Source organism: Gouania willdenowi, chromosome 14 (genome assembly GCF_900634775.1).
Source record: "Gouania willdenowi chromosome 14, fGouWil2.1, whole genome shotgun sequence".
Taxonomy (NCBI): Eukaryota; Metazoa; Chordata; class Actinopteri; order Blenniiformes; family Gobiesocidae; genus Gouania; species Gouania willdenowi.
The window spans coordinates 598,137-621,004 of NC_041057.1; the positions used below are offsets into that span (position 1 = coordinate 598,137).

A 22,868-nucleotide genomic window follows, 5' to 3' on the forward strand; every position below is an offset into this window, starting at 1 on the left:
AAATATGTAATTACAAAAATGTTATTTTTATGAGATTTGAAGAATAGTCCAAATTTCTACCCATTTAAAAAAAATAAAAAAATTAGCCAAAAGGGGGCTCAGCAGAAAGGTTTGGGAACCACTGCTCTATGCACTAGGATCATATCGTAGCAGGTTAGCATGCTAGCATCTCCAGATCAGACTGTGTACAGGACACCAGTGTGTCACAGACACAACCGATAAACAATAACATGTTTAGGATCGTGGGAGGGAAACATTCAAACTTCACAAAGGAAGGTTTCCCGCACTTTTTTGATTTTTAAAGAAAACAAACAGGACATAAATGGCAAAGTTTTAATGCGTATCATTTCCATACAAAATTTAAAATAAACATGGAAACGTAACCTAAAGCTCAGATTAATGTGGGGACATTTTTTTGTATTTTTTTTACTCTAACATCATCATCACACCCTTCGACTGAGGAACGTTCTGGTAGCTTAATGTGCTGCAAACTGGTCAAGTCTGTACGGGATACAAAAACAATCGCATAAAGAAGCCAAAGCTTGAGTAACATACGTCGCATATCAGCGCCAACAGGGCGTGGCCTCTACGACAGGGCGTGGCCTCTACGATGGGGAGTCCTCTTTGGCAGCTCGTGGTCTGTAGTTCATCATCATCATCATCAGAGGAGGAAGAGACGCTGCACTCTTAGCTTCACCGTTAGCTTTGGTGATGCTTTCTCTTTTTTATAATCTGTAAAAACGAATTCTTCTGAAACTCTACGTAGAATAAATAAGGGTTCACTGACAATACACGTACAGTAGTGATCAGCCATGACCATGTGACGTGTCATACTGCCTTAATGAAAATAATGAAATCTGGATAATTTCATGGTTAGTTTTACAGACATGTGAAGCTACGCTGGAATCCACAGCAGAGTTTTGGTGAATCTGCATCAAAACCAGTCCGTCGTCTGTTCTAGTGAAAGATCCTCTGGAACCAACGTCCTCTTTCATCCCCAAGAAAGAGGACGTTTTGTCGTTTTTTATTAAAAAAACGACAAAAACAAGAATATGGCAACAGCAGCGAGGCTAAACATCAACGCCAGCAGCTCTCACGGGAGTGGCGTTTGTGCTTAGTCGAGTGAAATGAAAGTTGGCAGAAGAAGAATAAACGCGTGGAGGAGAAAAGCACTGATGGGTTACAGTAGGTGTGCAAACGTGGAGCGACCGACAGAAAACAGGCTGCGACTCAAAGGGAAACCTCCACGTTGTGCGACCTCAGCTACACAATACAGTGTCAGTGTTGTGTTGGCACTTAAACAGGAGAACAAGTAATGCTACAAAACACGGTTATTGAACACCAGCTTCATTCTAAGATTCAATCAAAGCCAATGAAGGAAACCTTACAATCTTGGTAGTGATGCACCGCCAAAAATGGTTCCATCACTCACTTTAAACACCCAAACAGGTAGTCATGACGCCAGGGTTGGGCTCAATTACAATTATGTCTTCAATTATCCATGTTCAATTACAATTACCTGCATTTTTTTCTAAATACAATTATTATTTTACCTCTGAAAGTCAGTCACAATTACAGAGCCATTAGTAAATAACTCTATAAACTGTAACCTTCCTCGTGTTAGCTTTCTGTTAGCATCTCTAATGCTAACGGGTCAGTTTGATTCATGCCTTAAATCAGCTGTAAAATACACAAAAATATTATCATCTAATTCGTTTCTCATCTCTTGGTTACCTTGTTAGGCTTCATGGTGTGGGCGTTTGATCAGCCTGCGTTTCATTAAATTGTTAATGACTATTTATAGAATGTCCAAGCCAATTACTATTACAAAGTCAATTATCTAAACTCAATTACAATTTAATTATGATTACAACAGCAACACATTTTTTCCAATCAGAATTATAATTGTAATTAATTATCAATTGTGCAATTACAATTGAGCCCAACTCTGCATACTAGCCAACGTGTCTGCCAGGGTTGGGGTCAATTGTAAATGTAATCTCATATTTGATATTTAATTACAATTATGGCATGACTAAAATTGTAATTTAGAAAAATCTGTTGCCGTTGGAATTGTAATTGAGTTCAAATAATAGACTTTGTAATTGTAATTACCATAGAAATAGTTATTTGGCTTACAAATAGGTTTAGTTAGAATTTAAATGTTTTGTTAAATGTTTTTAATAAGGATGATATAATTTAACAGTAACAATAGTGTGAATGTAACGGATGTTTTGTACATAGTTTATAACTATTGTTAAATTCCAACTGTCGTCCATAATTTGGCTTTTACACTATTATAATCAATGCACTAAAATGTAAACGTTAAGTCGCTAAAACAACATCGTACACACATACAATCATCACAACGCTATATGAATAAAAGTTAGTAAAATTGTAATTGGACGTTAGCAATTGAGAATGTAATTGTAATTGAATTTCAGGAGAAAATAATTTTTCATGATTTGTAATTAGAAAAACTGCTGGTCATCGTACTTTAGTAATTGTAATTGAGAATTACTAAAGTACTTGGAATTGAGTATCAGAGGAAAAATCATCATTGTAATTTACTTGTATTTGGGAAAAATGCCAGTCACCATAATTGAACATGGATAATTGTAAACAATTGTAATTAAAAACGTAGCTACACGTAGCAGCCCAGTCACTCTTATTATTTATTGTAAACATGAGTGGGCTCAAGTTAAAAATATATATACAGTATATATTTGTGCCATGTTGTAATGTAATATTTTGTAATCGATTACTTCTTTGAATCATTAATATTAATGCCTTGATCTTAGTGAGATTAATAACACAGTCAGAGCCAGAAAAGTAACAGGAATAACAATATATAAAGCTTCATTTATTCAGACTTTGCAGGAAATTTACTTTGATCCGACGCGTTTCGACTGTCAACCGCCAGTCTTCCTCAGAGGCATCCACTGATCGCTTTGATGTGTTACAAGTTGTTTCTGGGTGTGGCCAGCCTAACAGAACTGTCAAGTTGGCCACGCCCCCTGTCACCCAACGGTCTCTGGAGGAGAGAGTCCCAGGTGTGCGAAAGTGAAAATTCAACATCAATTTCACTCTCCACATCAAAGTGATCAGCAGACGTGTCAGGAGATCAAAGTACATTTCCTGAAAAAAGTTGTTTGAATAAATGAACCCTAACACAGAGGTTCCCAACCTTTTTTGGGTCACGACCCCATTTTGATATCACAAAATTCTGGCGGCCCCAGGGGCTTTATTCTTTTTAAGGTTAGTTTTTGATGTTTATTAAAGTGTGTTAAAATACAGAGTAACCAGGATATTTCTATACTGCATTTAATTTTAACTAAATTTATATTCCAGACATTTTCAGTGTAGAATAGCTGTTTGATATTTATTGTGTGATGTGTTCATTTGAAAAAGAACAATAATTTTAAAAGTATAATTCTCAGATTTTTTTTTTAACCAACTCCTAGACATTTTAGGTGACCCCCATTTTAACTCCAGGCGACCCCACATGGGGTCATGAACCCAAAGTTAACATATTATTAAAAAAGATGATAAAATGAACTTCCTGGAGATATTTTGAATTTTTATTGCGGTGCATCCCATTTTTTTATGAATCTACATATTTTGTGTTTTAGCTGCAGGAGGACATGAAGAAGAAGAAGAATTATTCAGGGCTGAGACGTGTGTCTTTAAAGAATTATTTGCTGTAATTTACTTCCATCTTTTGCTTTTGTTGTGAATGAAACCTTGGACATGTCACAGCGTTGGTTAGATCTACAGGTGGATCATCAGAAATCTGAGGTAGTCGGACCGTTGGCGAGACGTGAAAAAGAGGCAGCGGCCCCGCCCTCCGTCTCTGAATGAAAGGGAAAGTCGTACCCGGACGATGTGACGTGGAGGTTTTCCCTTTGGCGTGAGTGAACGTACTGAAGCCAGCGATGAGCGCGGCCGTGTTAAGGCACGTACGTGTAAAAACAGGCTTATATCATTGAGCTAACGAGCAGGCCTATACAAATGCTTCACCTCACAAGCTATACGTGAAGACTGGGCGGAGCTTCCTCTGCCATCTATCAGAAAATATCTATGAAAGCTACCAAATGTCTTGATGCACAGCATCACCCATAGATAAACCAGATCCTGGTCCGAATGGAACACGAACATGAGCGTTGGAGGGGGAAACACTTGTGATCGTTCTCGTTCAATTGTAAACTGATTAAGTTGTGTTTACGTATTATTTAAGACACTGGAACCTTTGGCTCCTCCCACAGTCAGTGTGAAACATGGGGGCATGAATCACGTTTAGATGTGGAACCATAAACAATAAACAGTGGTGATGATAAAGTGTTGTGCAGTAGTGTTTACGGAGCGTTGAACAGAAACCGTGTGATTGTCAGAAGTCAAACCTTCCATCGTTGGACAAACGGCGCCATCAAAGAAAACCCACCCCCACCAATGATCAACAGAACCTAAAGAGAGGGTCCACGATCCCTCAGTGTCATCTGAAGGCAGCGACTAAAGCTCCTGGCCAACGACACCCACTCGTTTAGTTTGTGGAGGATGAACGCTGAGAACCGTGCGAGTCCGGACGCTCACGTCTACAGCATGGCCCCCGCTGTGGCTCCTCCCACTTTTACAGTTTCAGGTTTCTCCTCCTCCTCCTCGTTCTTTACGGCCGTGTCGCTCGCTCCTCCCTCGCCGTCAGTCTGCTGAGGTCCAACCTGAGGTCCAGGGGCGAGGAACTTCCCAAACCTCATCCCGTTCAGATCTTCCTCCAGTTTCACCTGGAATGGGGGCAGGCCGAGCAGAAAGGCCCGTATCCTGCTGGGGGAGCTCAGGTCCGCTGGTTCCTCCTGGTTCCTCACCTCCACATCTGCAGACCCTTCTCCTGGGGTGGCACCCGACCATCCGTCACCCTCCTCGGGTGGCTCGGGTCTGGACCTCTTGGACGAGGGAAGGTCTCCGTTGATGGCCGCCCGGCTGGGTTCTGGTCCCTCTGAGCCGGGTCTCTTGGGAGGGAAGCGTTTGCTGAGGTTGAGGGGCAGTGCCTGCTCGGGCGGGGGCGTGATGGGGGTGATGGGGGCGCAGGGCGGCTTGGAGCCCAGGTCCTGGGACAGGGCCTCAGACAGGCGGCGGGTGAAGGTTTGCAGCTGGGACGAGTCCAGGCGACGCGTCCTCATCAGCTGACACACCTGCACACTGCAGTCCAGGTTGAGGGGTAGGACCCTGAGCGGGGGCAGAGGAGGGCGGGGCTTGGCTTCCCTGCAGCCACCCCTCGGGCCTCCTTCGTCGCAGCAGCGCTGGAGCTGCTGGTGGAGCGGTGGCGGCGGGTGGTGCTGTAGCGTTGACTGCTCCCCCACAGGATGCGGCGAGGCCGGACCCCCGCTCTTAGGCTGCAGCGTGTAAATGGTAGGGAGGTGCTGGGTGGGATCCTGGGGCGTGAGTGCCCGGCTCTCAGGGCCCCGCTGGAGGCTCATGCGGCTCCTGAAGACGTCTAGAGGACAAACGCCTTTGATGGGGCTGAACCCGGACAATGAACCGCCAACAAAGTGTCGAGGCAGCGTGGAGAGGAGCATGGTGGGGGCCGGGGTCACCGACTCCCCTCGGTCCGACTTCAGGTCCTTGGATTTGGAAGGGAAGGCTAGGTAGGGGGCTGAAAGGGGGGACAAGTCGGGGGTGAGGGGCAGTGTGAGGAGGGAGGGCTGGATGGGCTGCAGAGACAAAGGACAGGAACCATCAGAACATCTCAAACATTTGTTTTTCATACATCAGGACCCTGAGGAGCCTCACCCTATGGGGGCCGGACATAGGTCCTCCTCGGCCTTTGGCCAGTAGCAGAGTGTTCTGGAGCTGAGGGTCCACACCCATTGACACCAGGGCCTTGGCCTTGGACTGCTGCTGAGTCAGCAGTTTGGCCTCAGCCATCAGCGTGGCCTTGTTACGGGTCCCCGGGGGCCGCCCTCGGCCCCTCTTCACCATCACAGAACCGTCAGGGCTCAGAATCTGCTCCCAGAACCAGAGGAGACGCACGGGTCAGATCAAACACAGAGTGACCTTCTACTACTATACATCACACTTCATAGGAATTATTACATTTAACCAAGAGGTGGGACTGGATTAAAACATAGATGTAATTATTTAGAGACTTTGCAATTCATTAATTAAAAATAATGTCCTAACAATATTTAACAGGAGAAGCAACATTTTCCAGTGTAAATGTATTTTATTTTATCAATAAATGAGCTTGAACAACCTTTAATAAACCTTTCTATATATACAATGCTCAGACCCTCCAGATGTTATAAAATGATCCAGTCTTCAGACTTCCTCACCGTGACAGACGGCGCTCCAGGACCCATGAAGGGGGACACCCTCCGGTCCTTGGGCTTTGGTCCTGGTTTTCGGCCCCTGGGAAGAGGTTTCCTTCCTCTGATTCCTCGAGGTTTTGTCGGCAGGGGTAAGTCTGGGATTTTGAAGTCGACGTCTCCTCCTCCTCCGGCTCGAAGGTGCTCCTCGTACGGAAGTACCAACCTGAAGAACAACAACTTCCTGTCAGCTACGGACACTTCCTGTTTCAGGTTACCTTTCGTTAGGGCTGGGTAATATCAACCAAAACTCATATCTCTATATTTTGTTCTCCAAATGTTGATAAACCATATAAATCTTGATATTTTTAACTCAATAAAGTTTGACTAGAAAGACAAATATGAGTTAAATTTGTTGATGAAAAATGCCACAGACACATTTATTAACAAACAGCTGCACAATATGTGACACTCTTTTACTGGACCCCATTTGGGGTCGTGATACACAGGGAGGGGGTCCCCAGATGTCTTCAAAAAAGTAAGAACATTTTTTTAACAATTTGAACCAATTTTTGCTTATTTTTACCCTTTTTCTGCAACTACTCCAAACTCACCATATATTAACCTACTAGTGCAGTGCCCGTTAGAAGTATGTATTCATATAGTGGGAGGAGCTTATGTGGAGTTATCAATTATGTCCAAATGAGTATGTGTTTGAAGGTTGTACATAGAGGTGTACATACTCTGTACTCTGTAGTGTTATAAAGGGTTTATTTATGGGTGTAAAATAAAAGTGTGTGATTTCATGCTTATTTTTATTTTATTTAACCACATTCACCATTTGTCATGTCCATTATTGACCAGTTAAACTAATTGATCCAATATTGACACTTTGAACCCTTTTCACCACTTTTTCTGTCTGTTTTTATCCACTCTAATTTACAACTTCTTCCAATTTCTGTGGTTTTTAAAATCCCAATTCACCTCCTTTTCCACCATTTTTGGTCACTTTGAACAATTTTATTAGTGATTAAAACCACTGGTCTAAGGGACAGCATGTGTGAGTGTGTCTTGTTTAGATGAAGGTCTGTGTTAAGATGACTCAGTGATGTAAACGGTGCTTTACATGTTGTGAGAAGCTGATAAAGAAAGGACTCCTAAAACCAGCATTTTAACACAAATAAGTTATAATATATATATATATATATACATTGCCAAAATACAAATCTGTTTATATAGCCCAGGGTTACCTCTCGTAGTGTCTCCGTGTGCAGGTGGCGGCGCTGGTGCTACCTGGACACCCTCCCAGCTCATTGTAGACCACCTTCCACAGACGGTCGTTGGTCACCTGACACAGAAACAGCCAATAAGAATCCACACACACGCACACCAATCATTCCAATGAGACTCACCCTGTGGTAGCCTCCCAGACGTTTGACCACAGAGTACAGGAGGAACAGGTCGACTATGTCCAGGAAACACAAACACCACCAACGTTAGCATGGTTTATATTGATCAGATCATATTCAGCCTGAACACAACCAGAATGGATGGATGAGTGAGTGAATGGGGGGGGGGGCTCACTCTTCTTGAAGCCCAGGTTGGGTACTTTGTGGATGGGACAGCCGTGACGCTCCATGAAGGCAAAGAGTTGGTCCAGGAAGAGCTGCTCCTCAGGGTGGGGCAACCAGCCCTCGTCACAGCCCGCCTCCACACTGCCCATCACATTCTCCTGGAGGAAGACAGGAAGTGAAGCACAGAGAGACAGGAAGTGAAGCACAGACTGCGTCCTAATATTCCCTCCTATCGATATCCTTTCCTCTCCACTTTTCCTTAACCCCAGGAAGTGTTTAAGTGGTGGCCATGATAAGGAGCGTTCCACTTTTCTTTAAAGCTGATGGAAGCCTATTGGCTGGGCACACTGTAGGATGGAGGAGGGACTTATATACATGAATGTATATGAATGACCACCAGCAGTAGACCATAGTAAAAGACTAGTTAGGGATTTTTATGGATTTCAAAAGAATCATACATTCTCAGAAACTTCCTTTATAACCTCCTTATCCTAGGAAACACTGATGCACCCTCTACCAAAGGAGACCACATAATAATGACCCACATTTAAAGAGACAGGGACACCACACAAGTAATCATGTCAGTTACCAATGCAATAATATGCCTTAAACAACTTTAAATTAATAATCTAAACCCTTATATTATTATATGTTAAACATTATCAGATTATAACTGACTGGACATTTTTATCAACATGATGTTTTATTCATCATAATTAATGAGTAGAAGGTGAGTGTGATCAACCATTCTCTATGTGACTTTCTTTAGTTTACCTTTAGTTCCTCGTAGCCATGGTAACCTCTTTTCCTTTGATTTATATTCAAACCTTATGATTTATGAGATTATATCAGTGGAAAGTGTTAGAAATGAGCTGTTCTTTCACCACAGCAGACGTCAGATTATTACGTCACCTAGTGGAAGTGTGTCTGATTGTCAAAAGAAACGTGATGTCCTTTTCCTAACTCCTCTCTAACACCTTTCCTTAACCCAGTGACGTTTTCCACTAGGTTAAGGAAAGGTGGATAGGGAGATAGGAGGGACTATTAGGACACAGTCACAGTAAAAACATGCTCAATAAACATCCAGTTTTAAGGTATAATTTAATTAAGCTAACGTATATCATGTCATGAGCAGCAACTTCCATTAAAACAGAACTATAAAATCTATCACAGAGCTAACAAAGCTATGTTTGGAAATGAAAAAACTGTTAAGAGTGATTTATTTCAAAATAAAAGATAGTAGCTAGGACAGAAACAGAGTAACTTCCAAAAGATTTATTTCATGTTAATTAAAACAACAGATTCATTTAGAAATGGGGTTAATTATAATTGTAATCGCATAATTGATAATTAAATATAATTGTGACGTAAAGTTAATGAAAAAAATCTGTTGCTATTGTTTAATTGACTTTTTATTTGTAATTGTCAAGGAAATTCCATAAAAACAAATTTACAATTTATTTAAATGCAAACCAGTGGTGGAACCAAATCTATGAGTATAGAGACATAAAGGCTCAGACACCCACACCATAAATATTAAAACCAATATATTTATTGATTAGGAAGCCAAACAAGGAAATCAATGGATGATAAACTAACTTGATGATAGATAATATTTATTAGTGTATTTTACAGCTGATTTAAGACATGGGTCAAACTGAGCCGTTAGCATTAGTGATGCTAACAGAAAGCTAACACAAGAGGAAGGTTATTTTTAATAAGGATTATTTATTAAAGGATCAGTAATTGTGATTAATTGTAACTAAAAAATTATGGAAAATTTAATTGTAATTGGAAAAAATGCCAGTCACAGTAATCATAACTGAGTTGTAATTGAAAATGTAATTGACCACAACCCAGTTTAATGTTCTTTGACATCAACACATAAAATAATAAATGAATAGTTGACAAGACAAGCTGACCTGAAGAGGTTAAAGGAGTGTGACATCACTGTGACATCACTCAGCCACACCTTTTGATCAGACAAACAAACGCACCTTCATCCTCTCGATCCACGACTCTGAATGACCCGAGGTCGGCGAGTCTCTGCAGTCACGCCCTCTTCTCTTACGAGGTCGACCTCGGAGGCTGACAGACGAACATTCTGCTGGAGATACAGACAATGTTAGATTTACACTTTTTACCAATCATTTTACACTTCTAATGAATAGATCTGTTCCTAAACGTACAAACATCAACACGCAGCTTTAACTAAAAGATGAGAAAGATGTTTGTTAGCTTAGCATGTAGCAACCAGTCTGACGTGTTTAGATTAGTTTAGCAAAAATGATTCATCAGCATAGCCACACATGCTGATAATGGACTTAAATAATGTACTGTAGTTTTGTATGAAGTAAAGATTGACAATGACTCGAGATATATTGTCTAAATGTTTTAATGTTTTAGTGTCAATATTAAGTTTTTCTGCAACAATCAGTGGCTGAAATAACAGGTCATTTATTTAATATCATTTTATCATTTTCTGTTTTTTTATTTTACAGAAATACTGTACATGAATTAATTTAACAGTAACATAACCAACTTATCATCTGCATTGTTTCACCATGAATTAAATTAGGGTCCAGCTCTGATAGTGGGGTCTCCTAACCCTCTTCCCCTGGTCAGGGGTCTGTAACCTTTACTCTACAAGGAACCATTGAACCTCATCTCACCTGGATTAAAGTCCTCCTGGAGCCATAAATACCTTCTCTATGAAGACAATACAGTGGATTACATTATATATAATTATATAGAATAATGTTTGATTTAATTTATATTGATCATGTAAATGGAAACTTAAAAACAGTTTAAAATAAAATAAATTCACATTAATAAATAAAACAATATCTTTCTTCTTCAAATTCTTACACATCTCAGTTTATATGAACACATTGTTTATAAAGAAGATTTTTATAGTTAATGTATATGAAAGTCTATAAAAAAGTAACATGAATATAATAACACATGATCATGTGATCAACACATGCTAATTACTCATTTCTTGCCACACGTAAAACATACATATTTAACCTGTACATTGGTGGTTAAATGAATCTGTTCCCACACAATTAAAATCTGTATTTTCTTCCAGAAATAGTGTTTTTGTTGGTTTAGTTTCTTACCAGGGATTTAAAACTTAAGGTTAGTCACAGGTGCAGGAAAAACGTGCCCCACATGTGCTCCGTCACTATGCTCGGTGAGCTCAGCGCACTCTACCCCGCCCCTCCACTCGCTCTGTTGTTCCACGTGCCCAGACGCCTGTCCCCAGTGTTTGTTTGTCCCAGTGTCCTTGAACGCAGCACGGACTGTGTCTCTCCCCAGTGTTGGTGTTGCAGCAGTGTGTGTTTGGTGACATGGCAGTGCGTATAGTGTCCATGTCGGACCCTGATTCACAGGAGGAAGACTCAACAAGACGAAGTAGTTTCCTCTTGCATTTTCAAAAAAAGGTCACCCTATGCACTCACACATATGCGACCAGACTCGCACACTGAAAAAATAGTCGCATATACAACAAATTTGGTCGCAGTTTCGAGCCCTGGCATATTGTTACCTTAGCAAATAGCAACCAGTCCACATGTTACGTTAGCTTAGCACATAGCAACCAGTCCACATGTTACGTTAGCTTAGCACATAGCAACAGTCCACATGTTACGTTAGCTTAGCACATAGCAACCAGTCCACATGTTACGTTAGCTTAGCAAATAGCAACCAGTCCACATGTTACGTTAGCTTAGCAAATAGCAACCAGTCCACATGTTACGTTAGCTTAGCACATAGCAACCAGTCCACATGTTACGTTAGCTTAGCACATAGCAACAGTCCACATGTTACGTTAGCTTAGCACATAGCAACCAGTCCACATGTTACGTTAGCTTAGCACATAGCAACCAGTCCACATGTTATGTTAGCTTAGCACATAGCGACCAGTCCACATGTTACGTTAGCTTAGCACATAGCGACCAGTCCACATGTTACGCTAGCTTAGCACATAGCGATCAGTCCATATTTTGTTAGCATAGCACATAGCAACCAGTCCACATGTTACGTTAGCTTAGCACATAGCAACCAGTCCACATGTTACGTTAGCTTAGCACATAACAACCAGTCCACATGTTACGTTAACTTAGCACATAGCAATCAGTCCATGTTTTGTTAGCTTAGCACAGAGCGACCAGTCCATGTTTTGTTAGCTTAGCATAGAGCGACCAGTCCATATTTTGTTAGCTTAGCACAGAGTGACCAGTCCATGTTTTGTTAGCTTAGCACTGAGTGACCAGTCCATATTTTGTTAGCTTAGCATAGAGCGATCAGTCCACGTTTCGTTAGCTTAGCACAGAACGACCAGTCCATGTTTTGTTAGCTTAGCACAGAGCGACCAGTCCATGTTTTGTTAGCTTAGCACAGAGCGACCAGTCCATGTTTTGTTAGCTTAGCATAGAGCAACCCGTCCAGGTTTCGTTAGCTTAGCATAGAGCGACCCGTCCACGTTTCGTTAGCTTAGCACATAGGGTGTGCAGGGTCAAAGGGTAAAGGAGTGGGGCTATCATTTCATAGGGTCATAGCTATCGCTTTGATAACCGTGGCTCAGGTGGTAGAGGGGTCATCTTCTGATTGAGAGGTTGAGGGTTTGATCCCAGTCTGTCTATGTGTCAAAGTTGCTCCCAGTGGTTGACCAGTGCCTTGCATGGCAGCACAGGTGTGTGAATGGGTAAATGAGCTGATATTGTAAAGCGCTTTGAGACGACTTCAATGTAGCGCTATATAAATCACGTGTCCCAGCCCCCTCCAGCAGGGGGCGGAGCTTAGAGAAGACTTACTGAACTGCCAGGTGAAGCTGGCGCTGCTCTCCAGCGTCGGGTGGCTGAAGGTGTCTCTGCAGTACATGAGGCGGGTGGAGGGCAGCACTTTGACTCCGCCCAGCGCCAGCAGGTGGGGGTCCACCAGAGCCGGGCCGCGGGCCCCCTCCTGGAGCCGCCTCTGCAGGGAGCGGAAGCGGCAATACTGGGGGTAGCTGAGCACTTTGACGTCCTGATGCTGTTGCAGGTCATCTGAACACACGCACACACACGCACACAAAATGAGAACAGAACCACGAGGGCATCTCCATGACGACCAGGAGGGAGTGGTCTGATGGTCAAACTGATTTTAAACTACAAAGTCTTTCTTACTTTCAGCTTCGTCTTTGAGCGTCTCGCTTCTCTCCTCTGATTGGACAATGTCGTCACCCTCGCTCTGGGTGCAGAATCCGTTGGTGCACGACGGCGCCTCCTTCAGGACGCTGCAGGTGCTACCACTCCACCCAAACGGCTCCTCACACGACCACCGCACCAGGTCCTCCACGCGCACCACCATCTTCCTGGACACGGCCACCACCTCATCCTGACACACACACGCACACACACAATTACATTTTTAAATTACATCTTCATTTATCAATTTTCTGTTAGCATCACTAATGCTAACGGCTCAGTTTGATCCATGTCTTAAATCAGCTGTAAAATACACAAATAAATAATATCTATCATCTAATTAGTTTCTCATCTATTGATTACCTTGTTAGGTTTCATAATCAATGAATATATTGGTTTTAATATTTATGGTGTGAACGTCTGAGCCTTTCTTACGTCACTATACCCATATATTTATATATTAATTGTATAATTACGTCATAATTGCATTCAGGGTTGGGGTCAATTATAATTGTTATTGCGTAATTGATAATTAATTACAATTATGGCATTATTATAATTGTAATTTTAAAAAATCTGCTGCTGCCGTAATTGTAAATAAACTGTAATTGAGTTCAGATAATTGACTTTAATTGTAATTACCATGAAAGTTTTATAACTACAATTTAACACAAAACTGGGGAACCATGTTATGGTACGTTCACACCAAACGCGTTTCAGACGTCAAAATCGTGCCTCACGCACGTTGTTGGACGCTTGTGATCATTGAATACAGACGTTTCTCACCAGTGTCGAAGATGCTCGGGACGCGCATTTAGGGGAGGGGCTTCACGTTCATAATTCACCCAGTGACTGTGAAGTGGTGGAACATTGTGATGGGAAGGTGTTTCTGGTCAGATGTATTTAGGTGTGACTCAGCGTTTACACTGTGATGTCAGAGGGTTATAGAGAAGTGTGGGTGGATGGAGAATAAAGTCTGGAGTTCCTTGATGAACACGCCCCCTCTGACTCCCGTTCATCAGCTCTACATTAACCAGAGAGTGACTTGGCTTTATTTTCTCCTCGGCGCCGTTTCTGGATTCATCAGAGCTGTGATTGGACGAGAGTCTCTTTCAGCTCTACTTCTTATATTTTCATTGATAATGAAGCCTAACAAGGTAATCAATAGATAGTAAATAAATGAGATGATAGATAATTGTTTTTAGTTTATTTTACAGCAGATTTAGGACACGTTAGCATTAGAGATGCTAACAGAAAGCTAACACAAGAGGAACGCTAACTTGTATTAGGTTATTTATTTCAGGCTCAATAATTGTGATTAATTGTAATTGAACTTTAGTAATTGAGAACGTAATTGTAATTGACTTTCTCAGGATAAAAAAAAAATTGTAATTGGAAAAAATGCTGGTAACTGTAATCGTAATTGAAAGTTGAAAACGTAATTATAACTGCCCTAAGGGGCGGAGCCGGAGCATTACGCACCTCTCCGTGTTCCGTGGTCCGCCCCTTTGGTGTGTCCTCAGGCAGGAAGTAGAGCCTGGCACTGGCCAGCAGGTGGCGCTGTGTTTGGTCCTCCCACAGTAGAGTGACCTGAGCATAGAAGAAGAAGAGATGTGTCAGTGGTCAGTGGATCCCTTTAGATCCACCTATAGATCCAGTGTGATCACCTCAGCAATGCACACGGGCTCCTGGGGGCCACAGCGGATGAAGTAGAACTCTCCCAACCTCCACACCTGCAGGGGGCCGTCAGGACGACAGCGCCCGCTCACCGACTTATAGAACGCATAGCTGCCTCGCTGACAGGAGGGGGCGCCACACCACTGAGCACACACACAATAACACGTTAGAGGGATGTGTGTGTCAGTCATAGTACAGTTATAAGAGATGTTCACAGTTAGTTTCTATCTACAGCTGATCAGAGGGTCACATGATCAACATTCATGTCAGCATTAGAATAATGAGTGATCTGAGCATTAATACAGGAAAGAATAAAGTGTTTTTATAGTCATTTTTAATGTGTTTCTGTCATTCGGTGTTTGTTGTTGTCTTGCTCGTTTTGTTAATTTTTGTTGTGATTGTGTGCATTTTCTGTGTTCTTCTCTCGTCTTTTACTGTATTTTCCTACAATGCTGTAATTCTTTAATGTATTCTTGCTTTTGTTTTGTGTATTTTTCTGTCATTTTGTACATTTACTCTGATCAAAAGTGATACAATTTCATATGTTCACTGTATCAGATGTAACATTTGGTTTGTTTGTTGATAAGATGTTGATATTGGTGTGAATACTATTGTTTTGTTATGTAAATATTATATTTATAAAGCCTATTTTGATCCACTGGAGGAACGAGTTTAATCTTTTTGTCACTAGTTCTTTATATTTTTGTCATGGCAGAAATGCCTCTTACTTGTTTATTTTATGAAATAAATTGATTTAATTCAATAACCTAATTATTTTTTTTAGCCCTTTGGTTCTTTTTTTGTGCTTTATGTCTTTTACCTCGTCTATAATCTGTATTAATGTGAAAAGGTGCCTTTTTGTTTGTATCTGTACGTGTTCAATAAAAAAATGATTGAAAAATATTTAGAGAATAAATCAAAAAAAATAACACACATTAGACACAATAAGACATCTGAGCGTAAAATCACAAAAGTTCACAAGTTTATCACTTGTTTATTATGAACAAATTATCATTTAGAACCAAAATGTAGGTATTTGAAGAAATAAAACTTAAAAATAAATGAAGATATAATTGAACATTTTTGATACCAAGTTGTACCAATTAACTCTATATAAATTATGCGTTTCCTCCAAATATAATTTAAAGACACAAAAACACTCAGTGTGTTGTAAAAAACAAAAGATTTACTTAATTACAAAAAATAAATACTGACCAAAAATGGTGGAAAAGGAGGTGAAATGGGATTTTAAAAACCAGAGATTAGTTAAAAGTTGTTAAAATGAACAAAAACAGACAGAAAATGTGGTAAAAAAAGTGTCAATATTGAAACAATTCATTTAAATTGGTAAATAATGTTCATGACAAATGGTGAATGTGGTTAAAATGGCAAAAATAATGATGAAATCTGGTGAAAAGAGGTTAAAAGTGACAATAATGGGTCAACATACGTGACATTAGGTGTAAAAGTGGTAGAAATGGTTTATAAGTGATGAACATGTCACATTCTTTAAGCAATAAAAAACCTTCAAATTCCAACAGACCTTGAACACAACATTTTACACAACGTAGCAGTCGTTCAGTCGATAGCGTGAGAAAATCTATTTATTCTACTTTACACATTCATTTAACAACAGAAAAAGATTTACACTGATTTTATTTGTTAACATTTACGTCCTACAGACTGCAGTCGACATTCAACTCAACTTTAGCTTTTTAAAACAAATACAATTCTAAAATACTTTAATGTCAATCAACACACTTATTCCAGTAGTTTTCCAGAGTTTTTCTGATTTTATCTGAACAAAAATGAACTTATTTCACTTCATAAATTTGGTTTAAAGTCTGAGGCCAATATTCAGATCAGCTAGAAAATAATTATTAATAATTACAGCTGACAGTGTAATACGTGTCAATACATTGGAAAAATATATTAAATAAAAAGCCACATTATAAGGAAAGAAAACCTGTAAATATCTTTCACAAACATTTTTAAACTGATTGGGTTCATGTATTTTACAAATTTATTGGCAAAATAATAATATTATTTTACATTTACTCATTTCATAAAAGTGTCTTATTTTTTAAAAATGTAAATGAAAAATTCAAGTAAAAAAAACAAAAACAAAAAACATCGACAAACAAAGCAGAAAATCTTTATTATATCTGGTCCATGACGTGACACCAACATATTCTGTCCAACAAACTGCATGTGTTTTAGTTAAAAAAGGCTTTATTACATAAAAAGATTCCGAATATGTAGTAACTTACATTTAAAAATATAAAAGAGATGACTTCTGTAATTTATTCTGTTATTCAAAGTGTTCAAATATTTTAAATTTCATATTCATTGTCTGCCCTCTTTTAGTTCCAATATAGTCCTGTATGGGATTTGTTTTTCTATTTTTTTTTTTATTTCCATCATAATATTCATAAACATTTTATGAAATATTATGCTGTGAAATCCTAAAACGTCATTCATCATCTTCTGTTATCACAGTATTTTAAATAATATTTTATTTCATACATTGTATTTTTATTTATAGCAAAATTCTTAAGTCATATTTTTTTATTTTCATAAATGTATAAAACACACAAAGGGCCAATGATGTGACACCTAATTATTCTGTCCAACTGTATTTATTTAAATATATTTTTTAATCTATAAAAATAAACCAAATATGTAGTAATTTAGTATATATGTGCTCACTTTGATTCATTTATTTTAAATGTTACTAAATTATGTCTGTTATTAAGTCCTAATATTATGTTTTTTAATATTTAAAATGACTAAATCTATTCACATTTATTTTATTAGTCCTGTATCAGATTAGACCTTACTAACATGAAATAAACCTTTTGGAAGTTACTCTGTTTCCGTCCTAGCTACTGTCTTTTATTTTGAAATAAATCAGTTTCCTGGTTTCCAAACAAAGCCTCATTGGCTCTGAGAAAGATTTTTTATTTGTGTGTTTTCAGGTTAAATTAAAACTCTTTTTATACGTCAGTGACCCATAAAAGAAATAGCTGAAAAAACATATCTTTATATATTAAATATTCAGATGTGTTTGAATTATTCACGTATTTAGGGGAAAACGCACAGAAAGCAGCTTCACATTGGAATAAATTAGTGAATTCACAAAAACAAAAAAGGAACTATCTGTGCTTTAATACGACGGCGTGTTAGGGACACGTTAAAATACATAAATAATCTGAGCACTACCAGATTAAAATCTTAATATTTTGAGAATAAAATTGTAATTTTATGAGAGTCAAATATAAATCCGAACAGACTGAAGACTAAAGACACTTTGCACACGGTTGTCTCTTTTATTGTGGAGGAGGAAGCGGAGGAAGTGGTCGACTTCAGAGATTTCAATGTTAGTTGTGTTCACTTACACTGGGAATTATCAATTTTACAAGATTTATTCTCAAAATATGACAATGTTAATCTAATGAAATTATAATTTTATTCTCATAACATTACAACTTTATTCTTGAAATATTATGACTTTAATCTAATAAAATTGCGACTTTATTATCATAACATTGACTAATTCTCAAAATGTTGACTTTAATCAAATAAAACTACAACTTTATTCTAATAAAATGACTACTTTAATATCAAAATATTATCAATTTAATCTCATAAAATTATGACTTTATTCTAATAAAATTATATGACTTCATTCTTTAAATATTACGATTTTAATAAAGAAATTGTGAATTTAATCTCAAAATTACATTTATATTCTCAAACTATTATGACTATTTTTTAAGTAAAATTACAACTTTATTTTTGTAAATAAAACTACAACTTTATTTTTGTAAATAAAACTACAACTTTATTTTTGTAAATAAAACTACAACTTTATTCTCATAAAATTATGACTTTAATCAAATAAATTTACAAATTTATTCTCAAACTATTACAACTTTAATCTGGTAGCGCTCAGATTTATTTTAATGTGGCCCTAATATGCTGTAGTAATTTAAACTCCACACTTATCATAATTACAGAGAGATTAAATAATGAAAGCACACACACACACACACACACACACAATATTCTGCTTTGCCTGTTTTTTTTCCTTTTTGAGGCTCTGGGGGAGAGACTGCTGCTGTGCAGGAAAATAAAAACCACATAATATAATCTGAGACACACACACACACACACACACACACACACCCACACACACACACACACACACACACACACACACACACACACACACACACACAGAGGAATTTAAGATGGAAACCCTTTAATCTGCACTGCCTGCGTCAGTTCTCGTGATATTTGTGGTTCAGTCAAACCAGTTTATGAGACGTGAGCAGGAGAAATAAAAAGAGGAATTCATGAATAAAAACTGTGTATTAATGTAATGAACACTGAGCTGTGTATGTATTTATGTATTTTGTGACCTTGGCTGTTTCCTGTTATTCACACAAGTTCAGCAGCAGCACAGAGAGCACAAATAAACTCAATATACTGCAATAAATGAATATTTAAACACAAAGGCGATGCAGACGTGTCCTCGCGCACATTTGGGCGTCGATTCTCCTCCAAAAAATGTTTTTCATCCGTATTTCAAAGTAAAAAAAAAAACAAAAAAAAAAAAAAAACTACTACTCCGCAAATATATGAACACATTCCGGCCTGAGCTGCGCCAATAATTAGGTTGGAGACAAAATGTCGGGGGTGGAGGTGGAATATTATCAATATGCTTCCTATTCTCAGGCCTCATGTTCCCTCAGATCTAACACTAATATACCAACTAATTAATTCAAACATCAGCGACGTCGAATATTATTATTATTATTTCATTTTATTTTATTTTTATCTTCAACCGTGTGGAAAGTGACGCTTGGAAAGTTTGGTCTTATTTTTTTTTTTAGGGTGGAGGAGGGAGGGAAAAAAGGCCTGTTTTTTTAATTTATTTTGGGATTTTATTTGGTTAATGTGGCTGTTCTGTGTCGGGTGGGGGTTGGTAGGAACAGAGACACTGAGACGACACGACACACAAAGAAATTAATCATTAACACCGAGAAATATCAGCGATATTCAGCAGATATTGGAGGTGAAAAAAGAAAGGCGAGCGGACGGCCGCTCCACGCCGCCACGGAAACCTGCTTATTTACAATAAAAAAGAATGAAATATAAGGAGAGATATTATCATCCTGTGGTGGAGGGGGGACAGCAGGACGAAGAATGGGGAGAAAAGTTGAATAAAGTTGTGAGTTAAACTCCGCTGGCTCCAGGGCTGATATGGCCAAACAATAATTCGGGCCAAACTCAATGAAATGAGCCCGCCCGAAGCCGCCCGGGGCCGGGCACGGAGCCCAGGAGACACCGAGGCTTCACCGGAGCGAAGGCCAAACCGCGGCAGACCGCACGGAGCCACGTTTAAATTAAAAATATTAAATATATCTTTACCTGTATCGCATTGTGCTCCATTGTAGCCCCGCATTCCCTCTGTGGAAGGCCCCTCTCCGGTTACACCGCCGGGACTCGCCGACACACAAACAAACGCACCAGAAGGTGGAGCAAAAAATTAAATAAATAAATTTGAATTTAAAAACAAAAACAAAAAACAAACCGAATTTCTGTATTTAAAAATAAATAAATACAGTGACTGGATAGAGGCGTTGCCAAAGTTTAGAAGAGAGAAAAGAAGAAGTTAATGTTAAAGCATCTTTTCAAGGCGGTGACGTATTTCCGACTGAAACGCAACACGCGGGGCGGAGCTTAGCTTCGGCTGGGGTTTAAATCAAACAAACACACACACACACACACACACCGAAATACACTCGCTTATAATTAACAGTGCGCCAAAACAGAATTTTTTTTTCAAAATAAGAGTCTGCCAACACTGTTTCCACGGTTTGTGGAAATCAAACTGCACTTTATGATGGGAGCAGAACCACTGGGATGGAACAAATTCTTCTTCTTCTTCTTCTTCTTCTTCTTCTTCTTCTTCTTCTTCTTCTTCTTCTTCTTCTTCTTATTATTATTATTATTATTATTATTAAGCAACAAATGTAATGTAATGTGGTTTCTACAGTAGTGATAAACGTAGAACTAAGAGACAAATAAAAAGATATAAACTATCTAATTTATGTGAACAAATTAAATACACAACAAATTACAAAATTCCAGAAAAATACACGAAAATTGCAACAGAAAAAAAAACTACACATCCATTCATCCATCTTCTCCCGCTTAGCCGTTTCCGGGGCGCGGGGGCAGCATCCTCAGTAGGGAGGCCCAGACTTCCCTCTCCCCGGCCACTTCCTCCAGCTCTTCCGGGGGGACTACACAAAATAACCCAAAAATGAGTTAAATATTTCTTTTTTCAGATAAAATCTATATGTTTGATTAAGATGTCCCTATTAATAAAAACATTTACTTGAAACATCTGACAAGTTTTTTTTTTATTAATTTATTTATTTCCAGCCAATAATTACTCTTTTCTAAAAATATTTTGTTCATATTTTACTTTTGTATTTCGTCTATGTTTTATTCAATTAAAATGAAGTCATTCAGGATTGTATCAGAATGTTTTCATTTTGTTTCCATGACCGGAAACAGCAGCAAACTGTCACTACACACTTCTAACAGCAGGGGGCGGTATTGGCTTATATCTACCTTCTAATAAAAACGTAATAACGAGATCTTATGCAAGTTAAAATAATGTTTTAAAGTTAAATGTTGATGAATGAGTCTGTAGTTCAGCTTCTAATGTCTGTAAGTGAATGTTTTACAGTTAATTTACACTTTATCTCAGAAAGAGAAAAGTAACTGTTGAGTGTTGTGAGTGAAATGGTGATGCTGTTAAGATGTGATGACGACTCCAAACAAAACGTCTATAAAACAATAAAATAGTTTTTCAACATTGGTGCAGTTTGTGTAAACAAGACTTTAAACTTTCACTTTGAATCTTGACGTCATCGTTTATGCGCCAAATGTCTGTGACGTCAGAGCTGCAGTGACTAGCTGCCACCAGCAGAGGGCGCCTCACAACAAGGAACCAGAAAGAGAGATTTATTACAAGATATTATGACGTGTAACATAAAGAGAGTTAAATCTAAGGTCCGCAGGCCAAATCTGGGACGTCGGAGTATTTAATTGGGCCTGAGGGAGGATTTTGTGAGAAAATAAATGACAGTTTAAATTTAAAAAAGGGAAAAATACTTTTTATTTGTGTTTGAACTTTAGTTCTTTAGGTAAAGTTAATTAAAGTTTGATTAAAAAAAGGAGAAAAAGTCAAATGTCAGCAAAACGATGCAGGATTTTATTGCACTTTTTAAAGTTCTAGAACCCATGTGTCAATCTCAAGGTCCGGGGGCCAATTCTGGCCCTTTAGAGCATCAAATTCGGCCCTTCTCACAAAAGTAAAAATGATAGAAAATACATGAAACATTATGTAAATTACCAACTAATTCAGTTGTGGATATCTCCTGAAAACCCTAAAATACACACATACACACATATATATATGAGATCAACTAAGATAGCCCCTCCAAATATGAAAATTATAATCCACAATATTTGCAGAGCTCAATTTTCCAGTTCTTATATCATTTTTAATCTCAAATTGTTGAACAGACTCATTTTTTCCCCAAATTATTCCACAAAATTCCCAAAATGAGGGAAATTTAAGTGAAGATCCTGCAGGGACTGATATACTCACATATTTGATCATTTATACATTATTTATATGTGTAAACCAGGGCACATTAATGTTGACTTTCCTCTTTTTCTGTGGCCCACTTCAGGTCAAACTGGTCCATATTTTGGCCCCTGAACTAAAGTGAGTTTGACAGCTCTGTTCTAGAACGTTGTCAGTCCTCTTCCTCACTGTCTCCATCGCTGTCCTCCAACAGGTGGGACTGCAGTGCTAGCCTCTGGGCCACGGCCGTCACCATAGCGGCTCCTTTACCGCTGCCGTCCTGGGACAGGATGAAGGTGACGTCACAGTCAGGGGCCAGGAGACGCACCATGGCCTGGAGCTCATCACTGAAACTGTTCATAATTACAACACAAACAAGATACAACTATTTAACCCAAGAGGACAACAATATATACACACTCAGTCAGAATTATGATGTGAAACTATCATTCTCAGG

The 22,868-nt window shown here is 38.8% G+C and overlaps 2 protein-coding genes across 3 annotated transcripts in view; both read right to left on the reverse strand.

The window, feature by feature from the left end:
- Positions 1-319: 319 nt before the first annotated feature.
- LOC114476084 (AT-rich interactive domain-containing protein 5B) lies at positions 320-20,446 on the reverse strand. 2 transcript variants are annotated; one of them, XM_028467346.1, is made up of 12 exons: positions 20,176-20,446; positions 14,730-14,882; positions 14,545-14,652; positions 13,042-13,252; positions 12,691-12,921; positions 9,871-9,977; positions 7,884-8,031; positions 7,712-7,764; positions 7,550-7,647; positions 6,327-6,525; positions 5,785-5,997; positions 320-5,705 (listed from the first exon to the last, which is right to left on the reverse strand). In XM_028467346.1, exons 1-12 carry the CDS (start codon positions 20,194-20,196, stop codon positions 4,593-4,595), a joined length of 2,655 nt encoding a protein of 884 aa, XP_028323147.1. In that variant the 5' UTR covers positions 20,197-20,446; the 3' UTR covers positions 320-4,592. The 2 variants fall into 2 exon arrangements, with proteins under 2 accessions (XP_028323147.1, XP_028323146.1); XM_028467345.1 differs by having other exon boundaries at positions 9,871-9,980.
- A 1,993-nt stretch (positions 20,447-22,439) lies between these two features.
- Positions 22,440-22,868, reverse strand: part of LOC114475965 (hexokinase-2-like) — a 35,090-nt gene continuing 34,661 nt past the window's right edge. Inside the window, 1 exon segment of the mRNA XM_028467193.1 lies at positions 22,440-22,764. Coding sequence (XP_028322994.1) covers positions 22,584-22,764 — 181 coding nt within the window. The 3' untranslated portion in view covers positions 22,440-22,583.